The sequence below is a fragment of the Lissotriton helveticus genome, chromosome 3_1 (assembly GCF_964261635.1).
Source record: "Lissotriton helveticus chromosome 3_1, aLisHel1.1, whole genome shotgun sequence".
In the NCBI taxonomy this organism is placed as follows: domain Eukaryota; kingdom Metazoa; phylum Chordata; class Amphibia; order Caudata; family Salamandridae; genus Lissotriton; species Lissotriton helveticus.
The window spans coordinates 970,471,806-970,499,060 of NC_136061.1; the positions used below are offsets into that span (position 1 = coordinate 970,471,806).

The 27,255-nt window shown below is 47.7% G+C and overlaps 1 protein-coding gene across 1 annotated transcript in view; it reads left to right on the forward strand.

Moving 5' to 3' along the window:
* The window catches only part of SH3BP4 (SH3 domain binding protein 4), a 148,910-nt gene extending 135,011 nt beyond the window's left edge, over positions 1–13,899 (forward strand). The window contains exons 3-5 of the mRNA XM_078681382.1: positions 2,081–4,449; positions 5,631–5,819; positions 11,869–13,899. Of these exons, the coding sequence (XP_078537508.1) occupies positions 2,081–4,449; positions 5,631–5,819; positions 11,869–12,096 (2,786 nt within the window). The 3' untranslated portion in view covers positions 12,097–13,899. The remainder of the gene's footprint in view (positions 1–2,080; positions 4,450–5,630; positions 5,820–11,868) is intronic.
* The last annotated feature ends 13,356 nt before the right edge of the window (positions 13,900–27,255 follow it).

Consider the following 27,255-nt stretch of genomic DNA (forward strand, 5'->3'; position numbering starts at 1 on the left):
TTGACCATTGGAGTGATCATCATCTTTGTAGTCTCTATCCTCCCACACCATGTTAAAAATGTGAGTGACCAGTACTTTAACAGCTTCTTTGTTTTTTCTAACAGTAGTTTTTCATTTTGTTCGAGTGTGCTTTTGAGTTCTTTGCCGAAATGTATACCTAGGTATTTGATAAACCCAGTTTGCCAGGCTAGGTCCGAGTTCCCCAGTATCTCTCTTGTGGTGTGGATGTTAAGTGGCTTACACTCCAACATATACTTTTCAGCCTTAATTTATCTTGAAAGCTGTGTGAGTGCCCTGCACAGCTGAAATGGGATTTGCCCGAGTTCTGCACATTTCCATGTGGTCTTTATTTTAATCACCTCACTTATCTTGGATGTACAGACTCTATTCTTCAGGTGATATCCGAAAGGAAGCTGGGTCTGGGAAACCGTCCCTCAAGGCTACAGAAAAGACAGAAAAGAATGGCACACAGGGAGGTGGCAGCCTTCACGCTTGCCAACCATCTGACTTTGGTCTCTGGGGAAACCAAAGGCTGGACATGTCCAGACAGCACTCTCACTTCAAAGACACTGGAGTCTCCTGTCCTCCCATTCCCGCTTGTCTCATTAACTATCAGAAGGCTAGGCCAAGTCGGTGTTGTGCAATCCACATAACTTGTCTGAAGGATGAGCTCCACCCTCCACTTAATATAGAGTACCCACACAGTGGTATCAAAATGCATTCTGCAGTTTCCATAGGTACGCATACTCCTTGCACACTTCTGCTATACGCTGAGGGCATGCATGCTTGCATTTAACGCACAGTGTAGACTCCGTTGTACTGAACTGAACAGACAATTTATAAAGAGTAGGCAGTAGGTTATTCCTCTCAGTAGGTCGCTGGGAAAAGAAGCCTATTTTACCGACAGTTCATGCTGCCACCAGTCACTACCTCACAGCCCAGTGAGGGGACAGTAGTCCTAATAGAAATCCCACTTGATGCATCCGTCCAGACTACATAACCCCCTTTGAGGACTTCACATTACCTCCGGCAGTCCCTAATCCCATAATGGTTCTCAAATAGTATGTTTTTACAATATTACTGGAGCAGAAAGCTATTGCCAGAGCAAAATATTGCTGCTGCATTGAAAACATTAGACCTCCTCAGAACTTAATGGTGCTTGTGGTATGTTGACCTATATACTAGCCCGATAAGCAATTTCGTAAGTACCATTATCCACCAATGTTCAGTCAGTTTGTTTGAACTACCCTTCACGTCTATTCTGTTGATATTGTGCGTTGCATATGTGACCATATGTGGCCAGCCAACAATATACTAAACAGTGCAATTGTAAAAACAATGTGTATTTGGCCGGAAGGTTAATTGACAGAACCCTTCAGGTTTAGAAAATTTACAAAGCATCCAAACAAATCAGTCTTGTGTATCTGTCCTAATCAAACAACTCTGGTTAAATAACAGAGTATTGGCTGTTTGGAAATAGAATTTGGTTCATGGATATTCTTTACGTTGTTTATAGTAGGCAAACGCAGCTATGGGTTTCAGGGCTCATGTTTACTGTGAACTTTAAGCGCCGAGCAGCTTGTTCTCTAGAGTGACCACCCACATCTTTGCAACATATCAATGTAAGTAATGTACAGCTAATATAGTGTGCTTTTACCAACACACTGAAATCCTACAGCATCCCCTTGCAGTGTATTACCACTGTCCTTCCCCTATCAAACCTCATCTATACTGTGCCATGTTAGTGCATTGGAGAGACTTGCTTCACATGAGCTAATGGTGCCCCTCGTTCCAGACCTAATGCAGTGCCCCATAAGCTCTCATGTTCTAGATCTGACACCACACAGAGACTTTGCTTACTCCTTCTCCCATCTCCCAGTGGGGGTTGACCTGTGGTGCTGCCTTATCACAAGACATTTGTTCAATTCAGGATCAATCTTGCCATGATCCAAAATGTACGTTGTAGCCTTTGGGGGCGTAAAGTACTATATAATTGCAAATTAGTTGCAAAAACCTTAGATTCTGAATTTGGATACAACATTCGATATTCGACTTAAACTTGCTTTTCTATTTTTTGCAGTGCCTACTCCAAGTGCCCTGCTCATCGATGCTCCAACGTCTCTGGACAATGTGAAGGAAGTGGTGGCCATTCGAGACTACCGTCCCAGCAACTTCACCACCCTCAAGTTCTCCAAGGGAGATCACCTGTATGTCCTTGACACGTCAGGCGGAGACTGGTGGTATGCACACAACACTACAGAGATGGGCTACATCCCCAGTTCACACGTTCAGCCCCTAAACAACCGCTACTCTTCTCTAAGTGACAGTGGGATGATCGACAATCTACTAGAAGGCCCTGAAGAAAGCATGAAGGAGCTGGACCTCCTTGGGGACTGGACTGCGTTTGTGAAAGAAGATTCTACTAAAGCATACCAGAATAACCCATTTTTAAATGGTGCACCCAAAAATCCATTCCTTAACGGTGATCTACACCCACCACCAGTCTTGGACTCGAAGCCAGTTTCCAAGCCCACCATAGATTTGCTGTTATTTGACCCTGTGTCCTCCTCCCCTTGCAAACCTAGCGCCATCACAATGAATGGTCTGAGCCCACACTTTTTTGATGAGCCATCCATCATTGTTCCCAATTCTGAGCAGACTGTCCGGCGTGACAATCCTTTTTTCCGTAGCAAGCGTTCCTATAGTCTATCAGAATTGTCTGTCCTCCAAGCAAAGCCTGAGAACTCTGCATCTTCTGGATTTTTTACAGCACTGAAGTCTCCCTCCCCCGAAGAGTTCCAGAGCAGAGAAGATTTTCGGGCAGCTTGGCTGAGCCACAGAAAGTTGGCAAGATCTTGTCACGATCTGGATCAACTTGGGCAGAACCCTGGCTGGGGTCAGACACAGCCGCTGGAAACTAACATTGTGTGCAAACTGGACAGCTGTGGAGGTGCGGTCCAGCTGCCCGACACCAACATCAGCATCCACATACCTGAAGGCCATGTGTCACCTGGTGAGACCCAGCAAATCTCTATGAAAGCCCTGCTAGACCCACCCTTGGAACTCAACAGTGACAAGTCGAGCACCATCAGCCCAGTCCTGGAGATTAAACTCAGCAACATGGAGGTGAGGACCTTCATCACCCTAGAGCTAAAAGTATCTGCTGAGGTCAAAAATGAAATTGTTAACAAAAACATGGTGAGTATCAGATGCCTAAGGAGTGACACTAAGGAAGGCCCCTATTCTCCTGTTATCTCTACCTATTGCTATGGGGACACCATCCAGGTCCAGCTGGAGAATCTGGAGCCTTGCATGTATGTGACCGTGGTAGCCCTAGCCTTGCAAAACATTGTCTATCCTGCCACAGTGTGGGACTTTATCAGCAAGAAGATCACAGTGGGTGTGTATGGACCCAAACACATTCACCCTTCCTTTAAAACTGTGGTGGCCATTTTTGGTCATGACTGCGCCCCGAAGACATTGCTGGTCAATGAGGTTGCACGGCAGATCCATGGTGCGGCCCCTGTGGTGTTACAACTTTGGGGGAAGCACCAATTTGTGTTGGTCCGCCCTCAGGACCTGCAGCTCTGCCTCTTCTCCAATATGACAAACTATGAAGTGCACGCCAACGAGCAGGCCAAGATGGTGCGGGGTTTCCAGATGAAGCTAGGCAAGGTCTGCCGCCTGGTGTTTCCCATTCGCTCGCACAATGCCAACGAGCTCACAGACTTCACACTGCGGGTTCAAGTGAAAGATGATCATGAGAACATTATCACTCAGTTTTGCGTGCAGACACCGCCTCCTCCTCCCAAGTCTGGTCTCAAGACCACAGCCCAGAGAAGATTTCTGAAAAAAAATGAGGTGGGGAAGATCATCCTGTCCCCCATGGCGTCCACCTACCGATTTCCAGTCTTTCGGGATCGGCCAGTATCCAATTTGAAATATGGGAAACTCCTCAAGACTGTTATACGCCAAAGCAAGAACCATTACTTGCTGGAATATAAGAAAGGTGACATTGTTGCACTGCTCACTGAGGAGAAGATTCGATTAAAAGGCCAGCTGTGGACTAAAGAGTGGTACATTGGCCATTACCAGGGGAAGATTGGCCTTGTGCATGCCAAGAATGTGCTTGTGATTGGGAAGGTTAAGCCTGCGTACTTCCAAGGCCCTGATCTCACCACTAGTACCTTGCTGGAACAGATTCTGAGACCCTGCAAGTTTCTAACCTATATCTACTCCTCAGTAAGGACCCTGCTCATGGAAAACATTAGCAGCTGGCGCTCGTTCGCGGATGCCCTGGGCTATGCTGCCTTGCCACTCAACCACTTCTGCCGGGCAGAGTTGGATAGTGAGCCAGAGCGGGTGGCATGCGTGCTGGAGAAACTTAAAGAAGACTGCAACAACACCGAGGCCAGAGAGAGGAAGTCGTTCCAGAAAGAACTCATGATGGTAAGAGCCCCCCTGATTATTTCCCTCCTATATCCCCCCCCCCCCCCACTCCTGCTCAAAGCATACCCTGCATGCAAATTCTATAATACATGATAAACTAGAAACTCTGAAATGGTGCCAGGTAAGAATTAGAACTGTTGGCTTGCAGGGAAATCGCAATTTCCTGATGGGCAAGTGCTTCTTAAAGGCAGTCGATTCCGGGGTAGTCACTTATCCAGTGTTTGTAAGTGACTCTTCTCCCAGTTTAGCCCATCTTCCAAAAGGCACCAACCTGATGGGAACAGTCCAGATTTTCTTGTATGTCAGTGCACTGCTTTTTACAGGTCAACTATCAACTGTCATATGAATGATGTATCATTTCTTGTGTTATCCAGTGACTAAGTACCCTTTGGCATCCAAGTACTGTTTCATCTGATATCATCATTTTGAAGCTGTACAGTTAACTCTAAATGGTTTTTTTCTAACCACCCTTCTTTGTAATATCTGGATTCAAATGGAACCCAGAAATGTATTTCTATTGTCTTTGTTCTCGAGGCGAAACTGCCTGTGTTCTTAATTTCTTTCTGTCTGATTAGGGGGACTATATATCACAGCGTGTCTCATGCACCCAGAAGGATGTACTTATGCAAAGTGTTTTCTTTTAGTAGTGTATAGTGATGGGGAATTGGTGTATGGAGAGTTCGTGGTAGCAGAGGGTACATGGGAAGACAACATTCTTTTTTTTTTTTTTTTTTTATTTAAGTTTTAGCTTTCCCACTCCTTCTCTCCCCCCCCCCCCCCCCCCCTCCATTGTTGGCTATGGCCAAACATTAAAGGGCGTCATATGTGCTATAAGGAACTTTTGCACGAAATTGTGCCCCTTACTATTCATACAGGAGCCGTGTTGCCCATCCTGGACTGATAAACTACATGTTGACTAGACCGTGCTAGTAAATCTATGGATTGAGTTGGATGGTGGGCAAATTTGCACTGAATTACCTGTTATGGCAGAGTCTTGACCGTGCACTCCATTGAGGACCAGCACCAGGACATGAGGGTTGGGGGATGCGTTTCCCTTTAAAATGTGGGCTCTCCTGCTGCTCTGATCCATTACTGACACGTGATGCCTGGATGGCAGGCTGTTTTGGAGATGTTCCTAACACAGGTAACCCCTAACTAGCTCATTTTATTTTCCCTCTTAGGCTCTGTTGAAGATAGATTACCAGGGTTTGGTGGTGCGGCTGATCCAGGACTTTGTGCTCCTCACCACGGCTGTGGAGGTGGCCCAACGCTGGCGTGAACTGGCCGAGAAGTTGGCCAGGGTCTCCAAGCAGCAGATGGATGCCTACGAAGCCCCTCACCGGGACAAGAATGGTGGCTTGGACAACGAGGTGAGATTCCTTTAAGGTGCACATAGATTTTTGTGTTTGGGAAAGAGGAGTGAGGTTCCTAACAGGTGGAGTCTGTAGAACAGCTATTCCTTTTGTGAGGCTTTGGGTTAGGTTGTGTAGTAAATGTTACTTTGTGAAATCAGTCCATCTCCTGAGAACCTCAATCTTAGTGAGCGAGCACACCAGGACTTTTTCTCAGGACCCCAATATTGCTCCAGGAATCTTATGTAAAACTGTGACATTTGCTCCAGAAAAACAGAAGTCAGAGTGAAGTTCCGTAATGCTTCAATGCACCCAACCATAAGAAAGCAATGTCACTCCAAGCTCCTCTTGTACAGTGATGGTGCCCAAAAAACTGTCAGTCTGTGATATCTCTCCAGGACATCCAACACCAGATTTGATTATTCCAAAGCACTTGACTCGAGTTTACTATCACTCCAAAACCTTGATACTTTATTAACCCCTTGCCCGCGGCCGGAATTCCGCTCCTGTGCTGGACATTCCGATCGCGGGCGTGGTCATGACGGTCCCCAGCCGTCATCAGCACACGAGCACTGTGTGACATGACTGCTGGGGGCCGTCATCAGCATGGAAAGGGTTAAGGTACTTTCAAACACCGAATGTCAGTCTCTTGGGAAAGATCTCTCTCCCTTTTTCCCTCCCTTTCTCCCTCCCAGACATTAAAATCAAAACTATAAACGATGCTTCAAACAAACGATGCTTTGGACCTATTAAACCCTACAGACAAGATTTAACTAAGTCATAGAGTATTTGCTGCAGCATGGGTAAGAGCAGTAAAGGCTTCTCGTTGAAAGGAGCTTGCACTGCTGTATCAATTTTGTTAAACACGCAAAAGGTGATTGGAAGAATGCTTGTAATAAGTCCTACCATTGGCCTACCATTGGCAATCGCTCTTGTTAGAATTCCAACACCTCATTCTTTTTCTTGCCATGTCACCTCAAATTAGACTCCGTCATATGCAAATCCATCTTGATCCTGCTCCAGTAGGGACAGTACAGTCCTGAACTGCCAAGCCATGGTCTCTCTGAATGGGAACGCAGGCATCCCAAGTTTTGCCCTGTTTGGGCCTCTACAGTTGGGTATAGCTTGGCTCCTTTGGCACAGTGAGCAAGGAATGCACATCGGGGCATACCCTTCGAAACCTGCGATGTTGCATCAAGCACATGGTACTCGTTTTGTACTTCAACGACGCACATGGATGCATTCCACAGGTTTCACTAGCAGTCATTGGGGATCTTCTGGCCTCCTCATGGATATGTTCTTTGATGGGTCCTGCATCCTCAGTTAATAGGTAGGCTCTACATTAAAGTGCTGAAGGACAGTAGAGTTATGGCATGCTCTTTGGGACTGTTGCCCCCTGTCGAACAGTTTTCACATCAGTTTAGAGGCCATTCCAGAGGGCTGACTTATCAACAGAGATAAGCCTTCCCAACCTGTGCAGCAGGGATCCCAGTTCTTTTGAGGTTATAGATGGGGGTCTAGTAGACCACATACCAGCCAGCAGGGGCATCAGTCTACCAATGTGTCTACCTCTGCTACTACAGCCACTAAACCACTCTAGTTTGCACATAGTGATGTATGCTCAACCATTGGCGAGCAGATTTTAACATTTCCTCCCAGGTCGACAATCCATTACATCCGAAAGATAGGTCTTATAGATTGTTCAAAATAGCTATGCTCTACTGTTTCCAGGCCCGCTATTCCTCCCACACCAAAGTAGATTTCAGGTAAGTGCCTGCCCATTTTGTTGCAGGAAGTGCAGTTGTTGCTCTCCAAGGGGGCCATCAAGATGGTTTGGGAAAAACTCCCTGGCTTTTTTGTGATTGTGAACCGCCTTGCAGGGTCCCTGACTGACAGAGCAGACGAACTGAGCAAGCTGCATCTGGCGGCTCAAGAATGGCATCTACACACTGAGGCGCTGGGCATCTTCCTGCTGTGGGCAGTACCCTGGGTAGATCTTTTGGTCACCATTGAATGTGCAGTGTGAAAACGTTTGCTCCTTGGTGTTTCCACAAGAACATTTATTAGATGTGTTCTGGCTGGAATAGAACATGGGACTCCTGTACACCTTTCCTCCCCTGCCTCTCATGCCATCCCAAGTTCTGAAAAAGATCAGGAACGATCAAGCCAAGTCATCCTAATGGATTTGGATTGGGCCAGGAGAGGGTTGTGCCCAGACCTTCTGGGCATGAACATTGGTCCTCTGATCAAGCTACCACTTTGTGAAGACCTCCAGTTTCAGCAGGGGACAGGGGAAGGTCCTTCCCCTGAATTTGCGCAATCTACAACCATATGCATAGAGATTTGGTCAATTAGATTCTGTGGAGATTGAGTGGCTGCAACTGACTGCATTTGACCTGCTGCTAGAAGTGGTGGAATAGCATCCTTGCCATCAGGCACCCTTACATAAAATTGATCTACACCAGGCTTAAAATTTGTGGCCTGGTGTGATTTTAGTAAGACTGACCCCTTGCAAGCAAAGCTGTCAAATATCCTCTGGTTTCGTTATTTGTCGGGCCTTTCTACGTTTACCGGACCAACTGCCCTTGTTTAAATCATCTGCTGTGTCAAACTTTTAACAAATCTGAACACATCTTCCCTTCTAAACAGTTTGTAATGCCAAAATATGACCATAACTCGGTCTTGACTTTTCTCATGTGTAAGCCCTGTGAGCTGTTCTTAGTTGCTTGCTGCATCTCCTGTCTTTAAAGACCATCTTCCTCTTTACAATAATGTCCGCTTGTCACATGAGTGAACTTCGGGCGTTTTCGGAGTACCTGCCCTACACTGCCTTTTTCCCAGACAAGTTGGTGCTGAGGACACAAGTGGCATTCTTGCAAAATGTGGTGACTACCTTCTTCATTGGGGAATCCATCACTTTGCCTCCGTTCTTTGCGACCCTTCACTCTCCGAAGAAGAGGTAGGATCCATTGGTTGGCTTTTTAAGCTTTTACATTCATTGCACCTGGGACCATTGAGTGAATTATTAACTTTTTTGGAGTTCTCTTGTGAGTAGAAAGGGAAGTATGTGCAAGGACTACTCTGTTGAATTGGATTGTCCTCTGCATTAAGATCTCCTACGTACTGGCCAATAAGAAGCCTCCAGAAGGCCCGAGAGCCCATTCCTTTATGGCTGAGGCTGCTACCATTGCTTTGGCAGATGTGTTGCCTGTTCATGACCTCTGCTAGGCTGCAGCATGGGTGTCCGTGCATATATTTATCGAGCACCACTGCCTTGACAGACAACCAGGTCTCGCAGGAAGGGCATATTGCCTGCTTGGTCCTGAAAGACTTTCTGGTGGGAGCCCACTCCGCAGACCCTCCACCTTGCGAAGGTACTCTTTTGATATCTATTCTAAGGTGAGGATTCTGCTGTTAGACGTATCTATCAGACGAGCAAGTTACTTACCTTTGGTAAGGCTCTTTCTGGTGGATACTCTAAACCACGGGTACTCCTAGTACGGCCCCCGGGCCGGCAGCGGCCCGGCAAGCCTTCCGTGGCGGCCCGCGGACCATGAGACATCGTAACCGTGTTTTAAAAAAAAATATTCAAAGAGTGTCTGCAAACACTGCCGGTTGCAGAGACACTCTGAGAGACTCTGCTGCTCTGTGGGGCTGGGCGATTATTTCCAGGAGGCCAGAGTGGAGCTGCAGGGGGCTAAGAGGAGGTGAAATACAGCAAAGCCCCATTCACATGCAAATGGTCTTTTTAAAGACCTGTGAAGTGATCGGGTGGGGCTGTGTGTCTGTGCGCGCTGGGGAAGCTGGCTGGGGAAGCTGTCTCAGCCCGGTGACAAACAGGCAGGGTGAGAAGACAGAGGGAGGTAGAGGGACAGAGACAGAGGGAGGTAAAGGGAGTGAGACAGAGGGAGAGGGAGGGAAAGGGAGACCGAGAAATGGAGACAGAGAAAGGGCGACAGAGGGAGGAGGGCGACAGAGGGAGAGGGAGGGAAGGGCAGTGAGGGAAGGGGAATGAGGGAGAGAGGGAAGGGGAGTGAGGGTGGGAGAGAGGGGAGGGTGGGAGAGAGGGAAGAGGAGGAAGAGGGGGAATGGCAGAGGGGAGGGAGAGGGAAGGTAAGGGGGAGGGGGAAGGGGAGGGAGGGGGGAGGGGAAGGGGAGGGAGGGGAGGGAGGGAAGGGGAGTGAGGGTGAGGGAAGGAGAGTTAACTATGATGGAGGGAAGGAGAGGAAAGGGGAGGGAGAAGGAAGGGGAGGGAGAGGGAGGGAGGGAGAAGGAAGGGGAGGGAGGGAGAGGGGGGGAGGGAGAAGGAAGGAGAAGGAGAAGGAGAGTGAGAGTGAGAGGGAGGGCGAGGGAAGGAGTGACGGAGAGGGAGTGAGACAGAGGGAGACAGGGAGAGAGGGAGATATAGAGTGATGGAGGGAGGGAGGCAGATATATATATATATATCGGGTCTGGTAGCTCAGTGGACGAAGGCATCCGCTGCAGAGACCTGTGTTCAACCTCATGGTCACCGTTTTGTTTTGTTTCTCTAGCCCCGCGCCCTCTCCCACTGACCCTGCCCCCACCGGTGCGGCCCTCGGACACAAATCACACTGTAAATTTGGCCCCTGAGAGAAAGTTTGTGAGTGCCCATGCTCTAAACACAGATTCCTCACCACCCTACCACCTCCCTTTTTTTTAACCTCTAAAAAGGGCCCATGTTAGTATTCAGTATGGCGTGGAAAAATAATGATATGAAGCTGACATCTGTGCGAAGGATTGGTTCTTATCTGCATCTCCTACTGTCATTTTTGTGGTGTTGTAGAATTATATGCCAGGCCAGACAGCGCCACTATCGGCCATGAGATCAGTGCAACGAAAAAGATTTTAGATCCATGTGACGCTTGGGGAGTAATGTATGGTTCAGAATCTGTAGTTCACTAGAGTAGCCACCAGAAAGTGTCATGGAAGGTAAGTAACTTGTTATTTATTTGCATCAAAAACGAATTTCTCTTATAATGTATGTTGCCTCTGTTAAACAGCACTGGAAGCACTCTTTTATGTCAAAGCGGGATTAGGCAAGTGCACCATACGCTCTACTCAGTGTTATAGAAACACCATTTTATAATGATGTCCTAGAAGTGTTAGCGCGCTACTACACTAAAGCTTAAAAGGCATGCGTGAAGAAGACAAACCCAGGGTAGGAGCCTAAGGAACAGGATTGTCAAGTGACTATTTCTTCAGGAATCTCTTAGCCGGAGTCCATCAAATAGTGCAAGGAGCACTGAGCAGCCTGGCTGTAAACCAAAGGAATCTGTGTAACCATTCCCTTCTTTTGGGACAGCGGCTTCTAGGCTGAAGCTCATCAACATTATTAGCTGTCCCTCCCCCTCGGAATAATTTTAAGAGATCAACTGGGCAAATTATTAAAGCAGTACACTGCTAATGGCCAATTTATGCAGCTCCAATTACTGATTGCGTTAGAGACACAGACCCAATTCGCTGTATATGAAATTAGTCCATAAATAAAAATTCCACCCATACTTGAAAGTAATAGTTTAGATTTCACTAAATAAATCTGGATAGCCCTAAAATAGCAAACTGAACGAGTCTAATGTAATGTGACGATGCTGGCCATTAATAAAACACTTTCCATAAACTGGACTGGTGCTTAAAGGATGGGGTCTGTTATTGACCATTTCATTAACCCTTTTATGACTGGCAAGACTGTGCTATGTTAAGCGGTCACCAGTATGCCACGCGCTCCAGGGTAGAGCAGGTGCTTATGCCCCTGACCCTCTTAGGGCTCTCTGAGGCCTGATGGGCATGCCATATAACAGTCAGGTGTGTGAAGAATTGTGAAACAGTTATCGAGAGCTTTGGGAACTACTTTCTTAGGGTGATGCAATTAAAGGAAACTATTGTGGCAAATTGTGCAACTGGGCGAGCATGTGCAATTTTTCAGTTGTACTGTTATTGCAAAGCTCTGTTTTGTCAAAGATATTTGTTGTATGGTGCTGTCACGATTAACCCATCAGAACTGTCGTCTAATGCTTGCTGTGTTTTCTCTCGCTCTTTGTGACCGCAGGCCATGTGGAAACCCGCCTATGATTTCCTGCTGACGTGGAGCAACCAGATTGGAGACAGCTACCGGGACGTAATCCAGGAGCTGCACACGGGGCTGGATAAGATGAAGAGCCCCATCACCAAGCGCTGGAAGCACCTCACGGGGACACTCATCCTGGTCAACAGCCTGGAGATCCTGAGGGCGTCGGCCTTCTGCTCTGGGGTTGATGATGATGACTTTGCTATCTGAGGGGCAGAGCTCTTTCTACACTCTTCAGTGGCCCGAGTGGTCCAGATTCTCTTGAACAGACTGGCGGATCTTGAGGACACCTGCCTTCTGTACGGGGGCAGACCAGGAAGACTTTCATACTTGAGGGGTGGGGGTAATCCAGCCGCACACAGCGCGAGGGCCCCTGCCTCCTGCTGTTGCTGCATGAAGAGCTGCAATTTGACAGCCATGGTTGTCTGCAACCTGAAGAAGTCCAATGATCTGGAGATCTCGCATTTGTCCTTGGCACAGGAGCACTTGATAAGACAGGGCTCTGTTTCACCATCATTGACAAGTAAACAGGCTTGGGAACTTTGGAATATCCTCTGAGAGATAAGACTTGAATATCTGACAGGGCAGGTCAGGTGCCTACTTTGTCCTCTGCTGGCTTTGACCGCCCTAAATAAATTTGGTCCTGGTGGCCCTCTGTACTTCTGCAGAGCCGGGTCACTTCACATTGTTATGGGTGGGCTGGCTCCCGCCCTCTGCCTCCTGCCTGGGGTCGGTCAGTGATCCAGGTGAACTGCTTGGAGAAGGCGTGGTCTTCTGCTGAGCAGGAAGTCCCAGGTAGCTAAGGAATGCTGCTTCCTGTCTGCTTTCGTTCTAGAACACTTCAGAAGCCCCAGTGAGCAGGAAGGGGGCTATTTCCAGCCGGGCTCTTTGCTGAATCATCAACGTGCACCAGCATGTGTGCCGCAAGGTGCTTCAGGCCTCGACCAATCAAAGGGGGCTCCGCCCTCGAGAATGCTGGTACTCTTTTTTTTTTCTGGAGGAAACTCTACATAACTAAAGTCTCTGACTCAAGCACGTGCTAAAGACTGGGGGCCCCCGTCTTTAGCACGCCTACACGATGCCCCGATGCTGGGGTGCTGCTGGGGGGCCCTTCAGTAGTCCCAGGTGACGCAGCATTGAACGAATCAAGGCCTCTAAGGTGGCGACTGAACCGCTGCCCTCGTTGGCCTGAATGTCTTCACATGATCCCACGACTGACTGTGAACCATGGTGGGACTCTTACGGGAACGCTTTCTACTTTTAAAATATCGGAACTCCGTTTTTACATGCTTTTTCAAATAGACATTATTTTTAAATTTTCTATCGGCCATTTTAAATATGTAAAACCGCTCGTTTGGTCAGGGTTCAAAATGTGGTCATTTTGTGAATGTTTTTAAAGGTTTGTTTTATATGCAGTTTGTAAATGTATTCTGTGGGATTGTGTAAATATATGTATTTAAGACGGGACACGGAGCTGGGTGTTGTTTGGCCTTCCCATATCGCCTGTGCTTTAGCACCTTTTCTTCAGATGTGTGATCTTCAACCACTTAGCTCCATGAGGAAAAACGAATTTACGGTAGTTCTGTCACGGCTTTGCATCTATTTGCTGCAGTCTTAACACGTGAAGATTGAGGGCGAGCGGAGGGAAAAATAAAATTCCTCCCATTTTTGTTAGGAATAAAAAATGCCACGGAAAGAGGAAACCTGAACCTCCTGTCACTATTTCAACTGACCTTTGTTTAATTTAAAACTTCTCTTGAATCCAGATGTGCCGCTAAAGGGTCAGACACTTAAATTGGGCAAGTTGTTGAAATGTTGTTGGAAAGAGAGCGAACCCAGTTATGTTTGCTATGCACGCCTTTCTGTTGTAGAATGCTGTTGCACCCCCTGTAACTGAATCTGCCTTTCCTGTATTCCCCTCCCCATCAAACACCACCACCCTTCCGTGGGACGCGGAGGGAGGTGCACGTGGCCTTTTCCTTAAAAATAAATAATATTGCCTTTACATCTGCCTGGGACGACTGCCAGAGTCTGAATTTTCTCAGGGACAGGTTCAGAAATGCTGCATTTGTGGTCGGGTGAGTGGCGCACAGCTTTGATTTCCAGCTCCAACAGACAAGCAAGTTACTTTTAAAACTGTAGTCCGTGTCCCACCAAAGAGGGGAGGCAATGTGAGGGCGGAAAGACCATTAAAATGAGCCAGGAAATAAATGACACGCCCCGGCCGCCGGCTCCTCTGGGAAGAGAGAATTTTGCTTCTTTCTTAGGGTCTGATTCTTAACCAGAGGATGGCGCGGTGTGTATCGTGGCGCAGTGTATCGCTCCTGACAAAACCTTCAGACATTTACTGGACGTCTCCTCTGGTAAATTTCATCAGTTTGGCCACAATCTCCGTTCTAGTACGTGACGTTACAGAAGTTACTGCTCATATCTGAATCAACAAGGCAAATCGCAATCGAGGCCGGGCCAAGTTTAGGTCGGACGTAAAAACCTCCTGGGGAAATGGTTGTCAGGCCCATTTTAGATCCTGATTCGAACTTTTGCGCTGTGCACTGGGCAATGAGCTTACAAATACCGTGTTTTTGCATTAATTCACGTGGACCCCTCTTATGCAATTTCTTTCAGGTGGTAACTGCCGGAAATTACGCGTGTAAAAGTCGGGGCTGAGAGGGGTTTGCTTGAAACCCTGGGCTGTAAATCGATGCACAAGCAGAGTTTGTGCTGTTACACTTACCACGACCCTCGCGTGAGGCTGAAGAAGACGGTGGTCTTAAGACTTTCTGGGGGGCTCTTAAAATGCAAAAAGGCTGCCTTCACCGCTCAAATGGCAACTGAGCCTGCACCATGCCTGCCCCCACCAAGCTACTCCCCCAAGGCCTGGGGATTTAGAGGAGATCGTTAAAAGGGGGCTTGTTGAACGCTTTTTGGCCTGTATTTTTTCCATGACACTAAATATACAGCGCGGCCGCCATCTGCTAAAAATGAGTTGTCTGTAGAGGTGGGCGGAGTTCAAAGGGCACCTATCCCCGAAAACAATGCTTTTTTTACACAAAACAAGACTTACCCAAGGGCTTTTGGGTGAAAAGCAATTGTTTTTATTCATTCAGCCGCGTTCGCGGTGACAGGTGAAGTATGGCCTTACGGATGCAGCGGAGATGGAAGGGATGTCATTGTGTGATCTTGCACAAGTGAAAAGGAATACCTAGCCCCAGGGACCTTTGTTAAATTCTGTTATGGTCATTTTTAAAATTCATGTTAAAGAATGTTAGTGGGGATTAGCCATTGCTCTATCAGTAGCACGCACTTAGAGCTACCCTCACCCCTAACTCTGGTCTCCCCTCGCCACCTGGGCAGATGCATTACACTCTCGAGGGAGAGTTATCCCAACTTTTCTTCTTTTGTTCTTTGCCCAAAACGCACCCCTCCTTTACCAACTTACTTTTTTCTGACTCTCCATATCCCTCTATTCCTTCGGACCGTACCTTTTCCTGTTCTTCTCTCTCAAGACACTCCTCTCCCAACCTTTCCTAACACCCTTCTCTGACACGCCCTCTCGTGCAGATGCACGCGGCCTGCTCGTGGAAGCACGCTCCGCCCTCTCACACCTGACGCTTCTAGCCTCGGAAACTAAGGCGCCCGACCTTACACGGAACACGACCCTTTACTTACTTAACACACACACACACACTTTGCACATTTTCACTTGGTTATAGCCCCTCGCCTAGACACGGTCTTTAGCTGGGTTAACTTTAATGTATTCACGACGCGGAAGAGAATGCAGCGCCTAGGCTCTGGAGGACTAGACTTCGGGGCGCATGAGAGTTTTGGGGAATGGGGATTTCCCGACCAGGTTTGGCCGGACTGCAGCCGGCGGAGTCAGTCCCGCACATGCCCGGGCAGGGAGCAGATGTGGTGGAGTCGGGGCACGCTGCTGCTTCCGAGCTATCGACCGGGCTGGGGAAGGGCCAAGCACATGCCAGGGCAGCGCCTGTGAACCGAGGGCAGCGCCTGTGAACCGAGGGCAGCGCCTGTGAACCGAGGGCAGCGCCTGTAAACCGTGGCAGTGCCTTGCAACAGTCCACTGGGCTAGGGGAGAATCCAGTGTGTGACAGAAACATGTCTGTTAACTAAAGGGGCAGCATCGGGAGTTCTGGTTGATTTCTAGGCGCTACAGCTCCCAGGCCTTGCGTTACACGAGGACCATCACTTCTAGCTCCATTGCGTTTGCTAAGAATTCCCCACCCCACAGTGGTGACGGGAGATCCCAGTCACCGCCGCTAGGGGGAGCCCGTTGGACACCCTTACATCCTCCCAGTTCTGTCGCCCCCGCCCGCTCCCTCCCTCTTTGATAGATGTGTATTTATAGAGAGCTCGCCAAGTTTAGAAATCTTTCTTGCAAGCATTCTCCGCGGTAGATGCAGATATTTGCCGAGTGAGCTCACGGCGGCCCCCGTTGCTCGGAAGCATGTTGAGGGGTGGCTGCGATGGCCTCGCAGGAACCACTCTCGTGCGTGGGGGTGAGTTTGGCTGGAACAGGCCATCTCACGGGGCGCGCCCTCGTGGGGGAGTGCGGTGAGTCAATGGCTCGGGACAGGGCGGCGTCGGCACCGGAGCCTGCCCCCGCGGAGTCCTATCTGATGGTGGTTGCCGAGGTGTTCTTATCTCAGGAATGCACTTTAAACGTGTCTCACTGGCCCCGGGAGAGGAGTTAGGGTTTTGGTGGTAGGTGCCATTTTAGGGGGAGGGGTGCTCTTAAGCCTGGCCTGCTCCACTCCTGGAGATAGGGGTTCCTGTAACAAAGAGTTCTTTATTCCCGATTTCCTTTCCTCTCCGCAAAGGTGTTGGGAGGGGGCGGCAGGTGGTAGAGAGAGAGAGATTCTTAAGTTATAGGTCGCAGAAAGAAATATATACTCTCAGTTTATCATCTACATACTAAAATATCCTCAATTAAGCTCAAGTGACGATGTCTCGGAATCGACATCCTAATCGCCTTCGCAATATATCAGCAGTTAGATATTTCGACCACAATATTATAGTCAATCAGCGTTCTTTCGGGGGGGGGGGGGGGTTGCGGGGGCTGTGGGTGTAGAGGAGTGGGCTGTAGGTGGATAGTGTGGTATCTGAATACAGATCTTAACAGTGCAGGATGCATCACCCTTTACTCTGCAGTAGTGTAAGCCGTCCATCCTTAAATCTTCACTAGCGTCATCGTATTCACCCCCACCCCACCCGGGCCTCCAACCCAGTGACCCTGAGCACAGAAGTGTGGTGCTGCTGTGTGGGTCCTTAACTTGTTGTCGTGCTACACTTATTTTTCAGAAAGTTTTATTTGCCTTGAATATAAAGAAAGAAACATACCACAATGTCTCAGCAAACACTTCTAAAACTGATGCTTATTGTAAACAGACCCCTGTCCGCTAACAAAAGAAGCACTCTATCTATAGGTTGTCAGATATACTGTCTGAGCAGTGACTCTTATCGCTTGGCAGTCCTGTCTGGGTTACCATCTCTTCCAGTGTAGTATAGGCTAACTCGCAGAAACACTCCATTTCACCCCCATCTCTCACCTCTGTTGCTTATGGTTTGTAGGAAAGGAGGGTAAAACAGCCACCAGTCAACATTTAATCTATGGTGTGCGTGACGGGAGCACAGCCCACATAACCGTCGCTTGCAGTCTCTGGTATATGTGATGGCTTCACATCAGTCACCATCGCATATGGTCTGTATTAAGTGTGATGTGAACTGCTCTCTGCTTTCCGTCACCCTCTAATCTATGATTAAAATGAAAGAAACACCCAGCTTTCCGCCGCCATCTCTGCTAACCTGTGGTCGACTGCCTCGCAGTCCCTTCCAGTATCCAGGTTAGATGTGATTGGCGCCCCAAGCCCTTCCTCAGCTTTACTTCTGGTGTAGAGTAGTTGTGACAGGAACTCTCTGCGCTCTGGCACCATCGCTATAGCAGACCTGATGGAAACTCTCCGGTCCCAACTACTATCGATTCCAGCCTTTTGTGCACCTGACAGAAGCATTCATCCCCCTGTGGCAAATCCTGAAGGTCGATAGCACAAGTTAAAGGCAGCCCTCAACCTGGCCTGATATTCCTTGGGGTGGACGTAATGAGGACTTTCAGCCCTTCATCGGAGTTCTTCTTTATGTAGGGCAGACATGTAATGGGAGCTTTTCCTTGCTGTCCCACCTGCTCTCCAATTTAGACGCGACTTTAACTTTTGGCCCATTTGTACTGTCCCTTTTTAATTTACAGTAGACGTGTGAACAGGAAAAGCCACTTCCTCGTAGCTTTTCTATGGATGTTGTGACTAGAACACTAAGCTGTTTGCAGTCCTTGGTATTCTACAGTCAACGTGTTGGAAGTACTCAGCCCTTTCTCACAGACCTTCTTAATCTACATGTGATGGGGGACACGCAGCCTTTCCTCCGGACGCGACTATTGGTCCTTCGTCTTAGAACCTCTTAGTCTATAGTTGATGTATGGTGGGAGCACTCCGTTCTTCCTCTGAATCTTCTTTAGTCTACTGTCAGCCTGCCTTGAGAACACTCCGCCTTTGCTCAGTCCAATGGCAATACTCCGTTGTCCCTTGCAAACCCTCCTTGTCCCAGGCAGATGTGGCAGTAATACTCGGTCCTTCTCTGCGGTCTCTCATATTCCAGGCGTCCTGTGGGGGTGTAAACGATCCACAGACTCCTGGATGCCTTTTTGCACCTTTGACAATCCGCTCAGTGTTATCCTTGAATGATTTTGTAATGGATATGGATTTTACTGGCTGTAGAAGTGAGTGTTGTTCTGTCCTTGTTGGTTTTCTAACTACCTCAGGTACACACAGCTTAACACTTTTTAATAAACGCTTCTAAGAACTGAACCACTGCTCAGCGAATTTGCTATTCTTTGTGTTGTCTAAATAATTTAGGGATAAGTTGGTGACATTGAGCTTATCTTTTGAAACAAACTACCTCTAATCTCCATTACTTATGACATTCTGGACAAGTTTGGAAATCATATGTAAGTATGTGAGAAAAGCTTTCACTGCCACTTTTGGATAGATTCTCTGAGGTTGAAGCTTGCACTGTGGCTGCCTGTAGGCATTTTGTGTGATTGAAGCTTGCACTGCAGTCATTCCAGTTGTACCTGATCTGTGTGAGAAGCTTGCAGAGTCACTGTTTGCATGTTTCCTGTGTGACTGAAGCTTGCACTGCTGACAATCCTATTATATCTGAAGTGTGAGAGAGACGCGTGCATTGCTGCTGCATGTACAGATTTTGCGGGTTACAGAAGCTTGCTATGCTGTCACCCCCTTGTTGTCCAAACCATGCAGTAGGCTCTTGCATTGCTGCCCCCATGCTGGGACGGAGTCGGAAGTCTGATTTTCAAGCTTCCTTTCTGGTGGCAGGAGCTTCCTCTCTAACTCTCGAGCCCCTGTGGGGGCACGTGGTGGGCAGGTAGGTATTGGACCCAATGTGTCCTGTGCTCTCTGCCACTTGAGCGTCCTTCCAACAATACTCGCATCTCTGGCACTGCCATCTAGTCTGGGAAGAGTGAGGCTGCTCATTGGTTCCCCTGCAAAAAGAACAATTGATGGACAGAATGCAGAATAATGTCATACATTCACCCCAGTGCAGAGATCTGGGCCTAACTCCATCGTTTTTTTGCTCACCATGCCATTCCAGTTTGGACCCAGCCATATGCAAATCAGTCTTGACCCTGCGCTCAATTGGAACAGCCAAGCCCGAACTGCTAGGCCAGCTCCTCCCTAGACTGGAAGCAAGCATCCTAGGACCGGTTTCGGGCTTTCACCCCTCATCAGCCAGGATAGCTTGACTCCAGTGGCATGGAGAGCACGGGACCCAACGTCTGGGCATACCCGTCCCACTGGGGGTGAATGTTTTGATTTGTTCTGCATTCCGTCCATCAATTGTGTGTCTTTTGCATTGGTTCCTCTGGGCAACGCCCACAGCGTGTGTTCCAGGCTCCACGGTATGTGCAGGACCACAAGGGCGGTGGCCTCGCGCCCACCGGCCTTTTATAAACCAGGTGGTCAGGGCCATCCGATTTTGCTGCTGCTTAAAGTCCGTGCAGAGATGCCCACATCCTCCAGAGCGCCTTCAAACGCTGCTTCATTGCTTCTAATCTTCATACACACACTGGCGGGTTCATCTGCAAACATCGCTTGACTAATTTCTTAATAATTGAAAGACTCGCAGCTGTTTACATTAATTCACGCAAGGAAGCAAATAAAGCTATTTTGCCCTCCAGCCTTTGTTTTCTCAGGCTAATCTCTTCCCTACTTGCTAAATCTTGCACGCCCGACTACCCTGCCAGCACCCACACGATAGCACACCTGCCCAGATGCACACACACGCCACCAGGCGCTTCTCATTTCACTGTTATGCAGAGCCGTAATAGGCACAACCCCTAGCCCCCCCCCCCCCCTCCCCTGCCTAGCAGAGCCAACCTCCGAAATTCCTGCCCTCAGACACCAGTGCCTCAGGGACAAGCCCTTCAGGGCTTTACTGCCGGTAGACTGACTTACACACGGGGTCCTGCCCGCCACACCCCCGCATGCCCCCAGGAGATTCCCCCCAGGGCTCTGCCCTCGGATACAGCAGCTGCTCCAGGCCGGTGGTATATGTGTGCAGGTTGCGGCCTGTAATTGGAAACCATGCAGGTTTGGACGCAGTATTCTAGGGTCTGTGTAATTCCTCATTCTTGTGTAAATACTTTTAAATCCCCGGATTAAGGTGCTGGGATAGCCAGCAGGGATTGGAGATCCAGCCCTCTGGTGTCCCTTCACCTTAATACAGGCCAGGCCTATAGTTTGGTGCTGCCGTGTGGCGGGAAAGGCCAGGGAATGTTGCAACCCGTATGACGTCTACTGCGCGATGTGCAGTGCCCCAGAGGTGGAAGCAGAGCTGGTCTGTCTGTCGGTCTATCTGTCTTTTAAAGATATACATCGGTTCCTCCTGCACATGAGGCTGAGGGGGCTGCATTCTTGGAGCACGAGGTTTACTCTGCGAGGCGCTCCCCTGCACATGCAGGAAGATCTGGTTCATTCCTCTAGTAAGTCTATACATTGCTTCCTTAACTAAAAGGGGTTTGGATTACCTTTAGTGGTATGACAGCCAAGTCACTGCAAAACCACTTCAATAGAAGGAAGGTTTTACACAGACAAGACTGAACAAGCATTGGAAATGCAATAGGTCTCGCATTAGAAAAGTTGGAGCTATTGGTCTTGTAAATGACAATTATTTTATTTATGTGTTGGTTTTTAAAATAGCTAAATTGATAGCTTTGTCATTTACAATGCCAATAGTGATAACTTTCGCGAACGTGACACCTATAGCATTTGAAGTGCTGTCTGGTGGGGGGGGGAGGAGAGAGAAGGAGGCGGTATACAGGAAACAAAGCCGTAGCTAAACAGGGGGCCCCTCGGGGGCGGGTGATACGATGGACGCACTGGGAGGTTGGTGCAGTCTTGTGGGTGGGGGAGGGAGGAGAAGGGTGGCTGAGATGCGTGCAGCGCGGGGTTATAGAGTTCTTAATGCCTTTTATGTAGCGCAGAATTTGCTTGGAGGAAGGGTTAAGTTTGCGAGGCAGGACGACAATGGTGGGCACAAATGCAAGAGGTAGAAAATGGTACACGGTAGGAGGAATAAGGGACATGGGTGCAGGTTATAAAAGTATACAAAGTACAAGAAGAGGTTTGATACTGCAATAAAGTGCAGACGCTAAAACACAAGAACAAACGTTACGTAGGCAATGGTGGTACTTGTTGTGCAAGGATCTAAAGCCGATAAAATGAGAGGTAGCAAACCGTGTAATGCAAGAGGAAAGTGACGTGGGTGGAGAATGAGAGGGACAAGGCTCCGTGGGAGGGGGAGCAAAGGGAAACACGAGAAGAGAAATGTAAACCAAAGTAGATGCATAAAAGGAGACACGGCCGGTGGCCGTGAAACTGAAAGTACGGCCGGCCGGCCGTGAATAATTAGGGGATGAACGGTACACGGTAGGAGGAATAAGGGACATGGGTGCAGGTTACAAAAGTGTACAAAGTACAAGAAGAGGTTTGATACTGCAATAAAGTGCAGACGCTAAAACACAAGAACAAACGTTACGTAGGCAATGGTGGTACTTGTTGTGCAAGGATCTAAAGCAGATAAAATGAGAGGTAGCAAACAGTGTAATGCAAGAGGAAAGTGACGTGGGTGGAGAATGAGGAGAGGGACAAGGCTCCGTGGGAGGGGGGAGCAAAGGGAAACACGAGAAGAGAAATGTAAACCAAAGTAGATGCATAAAAGGAGACACGGCCGGCGGCCGTGAAACTGAAAGTACGGCCGGCCGTGAATAATTAGGGGATGAGCACACGCTGATAAGCTAGTGGGAGGGAGGCTGGGCTGCCTTTGATGTGGTAATGCTAGGCAGGCAGGCAGGCGGCTGGTGGCATTGTGCACGCGCTTTTTAGGGCTTGCGTAATGACCTAAAAAGCACATGCACTGCAAGGAATCGCCAGTGGAATCGTGTGCTTGGTTAAACGCTGTTTAAGCCCCTATAGTCTCGCTCCGCTCAATGCGCATGCGCATTGAGAGGCGAGACCTAAAAACAGCAAAGACAATGTGTGGCCAAGGAGGATGAAATCTGACCTATAGGGGAAAGGACTGCAGGGGAGATAATGTGGCTCTTAAATGGCACCCGTCCACCTGAAGGGGGCGGTGTTGGCAGCTGCATCCCATTCCCCCAGCTCTGCCATATTTCAACTTGCATAAAAGGTGAAAACCTAGTAGATAGACCAAAGCAATTGTAAATTTAACACAAAATGGTTTTAAAAGTTCAGAAATGGATGGATAAAGCTGCAGCAAAGGTCGAACAGTGAAAACCTCCGGTGTCATCGAAACCAAATGATAAAGTTAACTAAACTCCAACACAAACCGTACGTAGCTCACAGAGTATTGGGCCCAACCGTGGCACAGGAAAGTAAACGGAAGCAGGGCAAAGGCCCTAACTGACCATGCACTACGGCAGCACCACCACAGGAATTTACAAAGCCACCTACTGGAGCTCAAGCAAATACATACACTGATGTTAATTTTAAGAGAAAAGCTTTTGGTATTCATAGTTGGCATGGCTTTAAGTGGGATGAAAACACTGGGGTCTCTCAAAGGGGTGTGGCCAATGTAATTAAGGTCGTGGTAGGGTTGGATTGGGATAAAAAAAAAATCGACCCGGGCACACCCAAAAAAAAGTGGCCCACACTTGCGTATTGCCTTCCCGCAAAACACTGCTTCAGCGAAGTTTTATTGACAAAAGGGGGTGGGGGACATATTTTATTAACTTTACTTAGATAAAAAAAGCACAGATTAGTTCACACTGCTGAGCCACACATGAATGCAAGTGAGACCACTTCTGCTCAGGCCCCCTGCTCCCACTCGATCAGCATACATTAATTGGCCGGCCCAGCAAGAGAAAAGGAGTGATACCTCCACCCAGCTGCCTCTAGAAAGGCCACTCAGGCACCCACTCGGCTGCTGGCGGCATCCTAATAGCACAGACAGCCCCCATGCTGCCCAAAAAAGCAGCCCACAGCCAGAACACGACTACCGGCCCTCCAGCCATTTCCTGAGTGCCTGCCTTTCCAATCCGACTTGGGGCATGGCTTAAAAACACGTTCGCTAAATATCTGTGCTAAGCATACTGTGCCGCCCGACTTGTGTTTTGCTGTTTCTGTCATTGCATCCAGATATACAATACAAGTAACATCATACCTGCAAGTCAGGACTATTTGCTTTGTTATTTGGTTCTTAGTTGCATACGATAAATAAGCAGCCACTATAGCTTGTATATAATATTGAAAAAGCTCCCACTTAAAGCCCTGGTGACACCACAACAATGTTGCTGCTCCTGAGTTTCAAAAAGAGAAGGGAAATCCAGAGAGAAAATAAATGACTCTTTAAATAATTTCCCTTCCCATACAACGCTCTCTTGGCATGACGTCATGCCGTAACTTCTCCACAAGTGAGCAGTGTGAGTGGGTACACATCGATGTGCCTGCTGTCACAGCAGTCCGGAAAAAAAATGGACTGCTTGTGCCAGGGCACAAAACAGAGCCCGATAGAGACCCGTTTCGAGGCCTCCTTTAAAAAGACTGCCGGTGCTCAGCACCGGTGAGACCCGGCCCACTTACAGCCCTGATAGTTTGACTACATTGATCCAAGAGTCATCCTTGGTGCGAGCCAATTTAAGGCTCATTCTGCAAGTACAGCACGCAGAATAAAAGGGTGACGAGTCTTGCCAAATTACACACATCGTTCTGATGAATGTTACCTATGATAGAATTCCATGAAAATACTCAACTGTGAAACTTTATAGTCCAGTCGAAAAGTATTTACTTTTTGTTAGAAATCCATTTTTTTCTCACAAAACATTTCTATTGTTTTTTTATTTGCCTATTACATTTGTGATCCACCGAATTGTATTAAAAACAAATGTGACAAGCAATCCAACATTTAATAAAATAATCTTAATATGCATGCCCTTGAATTGAAGTTCCTGACTTTGCAAGGCTCCTAAATAACATCCGCAATCATGTATAAACCCCAAATTCATTTTTTTCTACCTGCCCCATTATTTTTCGTTTAATCTTTTTATTCAATAAATTCAGTTCACTTCATCAGTCCACATGGTTTTGAGAAGCACGTTTGATATATGTGGACACCGTGAGTTGGCACTAGAGACTGCACTTAGAGCTGAGATGCTTAGAAAACACTTGTTTGGATTGCTTATTTGTAAGATACTGCACCAATTTCAGGTTCTACCCTTTAAAATTTGATGTACGTTAGTCCAGAACCTTTCCCATCCTAGCTTCATTAGGAGTTTTTGCTCTCCCCTGCATTAAATGTAAATGTACATGTATTTTATATAGCGCAAATCACCGACACGGTATCTAAGCGCTTGCTTAGGGAACCTGTCCTGGTATTCCCCTGTGAGATACCCCGGCAGGGTATCCACAAGGTGAAAGCCAGGCATCCCGCCGCGAGGGGGCGTAGTGGAGATTAAGCAAGCTATTGCCCAGAGTCGCAGAGTGTGACCCCGTGAGTCGAGTAGGCACCGGAGCGAGAATTGTCGAGTCCGTGGAATTTTTGAGCCCGAGACCCGCCGAGGCGGGGAATTAAACCCTGGTCCACGGCCGATCTCAGCTTCCGGGTCTGCCGCCTCGAACCACTGAGCCACGCTTCTCCAATGCTGCTGAATGTATGTATACCAAACATGACAAGGAGATAGAACTAGGCTAGGCTCAGACTTTAACCTGTTTTGTAGTTTATGCTAAATGTAAATCACAAGTTGCTGGGCAAGTTTCTAAAGGTTATTGATATTTTAACCACTGAATTTCAAACGAAATCGGATTGATTGACAACTGTTTTTTTTTTGTCAGTCATTACTCAATCCAACAGTTCACCAACCATAAAGCCACTCCCCTTTAGCTTCAAGTGACAATCTGACTGTTTTTAACAACTCCTAGAGGCATACCATTTTTTAACCCTCTCGAAGGCAGCCTTACCAAGATCTGTGCAAAGAACCCATCCTGGAAGTTGATGGGTAATCTTAGGTCCATCTCATTGCTCCCTTACATGGGTAAACTTCACTAAAAAGTGGCCTTGTGTCCTCTTCAGGGCTTTTCAGACTCTAATCACCTTAATCAATGGGCAAGAAGCCGGATTCCGTCTCAGCAACAGTGCTAAGATGGTGGTCCTGTCGGCTCTGGATAATATTTGCCAGCTCATTGACAAAGAAGAAACTATTATTGGTAAGGGTGGTCCTCTGAGACTTATCAGCCACATTTATTACTATTGGCCACAACTTCCTTCTTAAGACCTGGGAAGCAGTAGATCTCACCAGTGTGGTCCTGAAGTGGCTACATTCTTTCATTTCAGGGTGATCAGAAGTCGTCATTCTCCCCCTGTACCTTGCAAAGGAATCTACATTGGACGAAGAGTCCAGCAATAGTCCATTCTCTCGCACTTTTTGTTTAACGTGTACATGTGACCCCAGCCAAATTGCTCCATCGAGCATTGGTATACTTGTATGCTGATGACGTTGAGCTCATCTTAACCTATCGAGTGCAGGAGTCTTCCAATCAAAAGGCAAGACCTTTAACATAGGCTCTCATTATCAGGGGATGGGTGGCCATCAATTCCTCCAGTTGAACCCAAGCAAAAAAGGTCTTAATTACCTCCACTTCACCAGTAGTGGAATGGGTCACACTCCTATGGCCAGCTCTCAGACCCTGTGGCAGTGGTGTGGAATTTAGGTCTTCCTTTGGACTGCAGGCTGTACCTGAGAGCCCAGTCCATAAATGTGGCCCGCACCTGCTTCACCCACTTTAACCTTCTGAAAAGATTCCCCTCTTTTTTTTGGCCCCTCTTCACATACAGTAGCGAACATTAGCATTCTGTCTCCTCCTGACTACGTTAATTCAATCTACCTTAAATCCTGAAACTCTTGGGTTGACCTCCACTTGCTCAGAATCCTGCAGCACAGGTACTTACAAAAACTGCCAGAAGATTGTGTATGTCGCTAGTAATCTATACATGGCCTATTCATTCGATATCGGATGGTGTTTAAGGCCCTCACAATACCATAAAGCCCTAGGCCTCAAATTACCCTCCTTTCTGGCCAATACATTTTCCTGACCGTCATGCTCTCTTAGATGGACAAGCCATCAGTTGCTTGCCACTACTAGGACCAGTGCAGTTGCTTATGGAGTATCTGCTTTTTCTACAGCAGCAGCCAAACTGTGCAACTCTCTTCCTTTGATTTTGCAGACAGAAACACATCTGCTTTGTTTGAGACAGAAGTTGAAAACCTGTTTTTTAAAAATATTTCGGTATCTTCTGATGTATCCCTCCCAGCCCTGGTTAGGATTTAATGTTGTGTCTACCTAATCGGCATAAAGCGCTCCACAAACACATGATTACAAACGCAAGTCCATTACCTTTCATTGCATCCCAGGAGAATGAGCTTAGACACACAAGGGTATAAAATACCTTCCCTTCCATACCCAGGATAAAATGCCTATATTTAGCTATGGGATTCCAAAGACAATATATGCAACTTTTTACTTCTTTCAAAGCAAACTTAGGGTGTGCTGATATTCATGTCTCCTGACCTAATAACCCTAACAAAACTCTATAATGATAGTAGTGTGTACTGTACACAAGCCCATGCCCAACACCAGATGGCCCGGTTACAAACTGGTTTTGCAAGCAGCTGCAGAAAAAACTTTTTTCGGATTTCGTCTAACTTTGGTATTGTAGCTGCAGAAATTGTTTCATAGCTATAGTTTAATTTAGGTTTGATCTTTG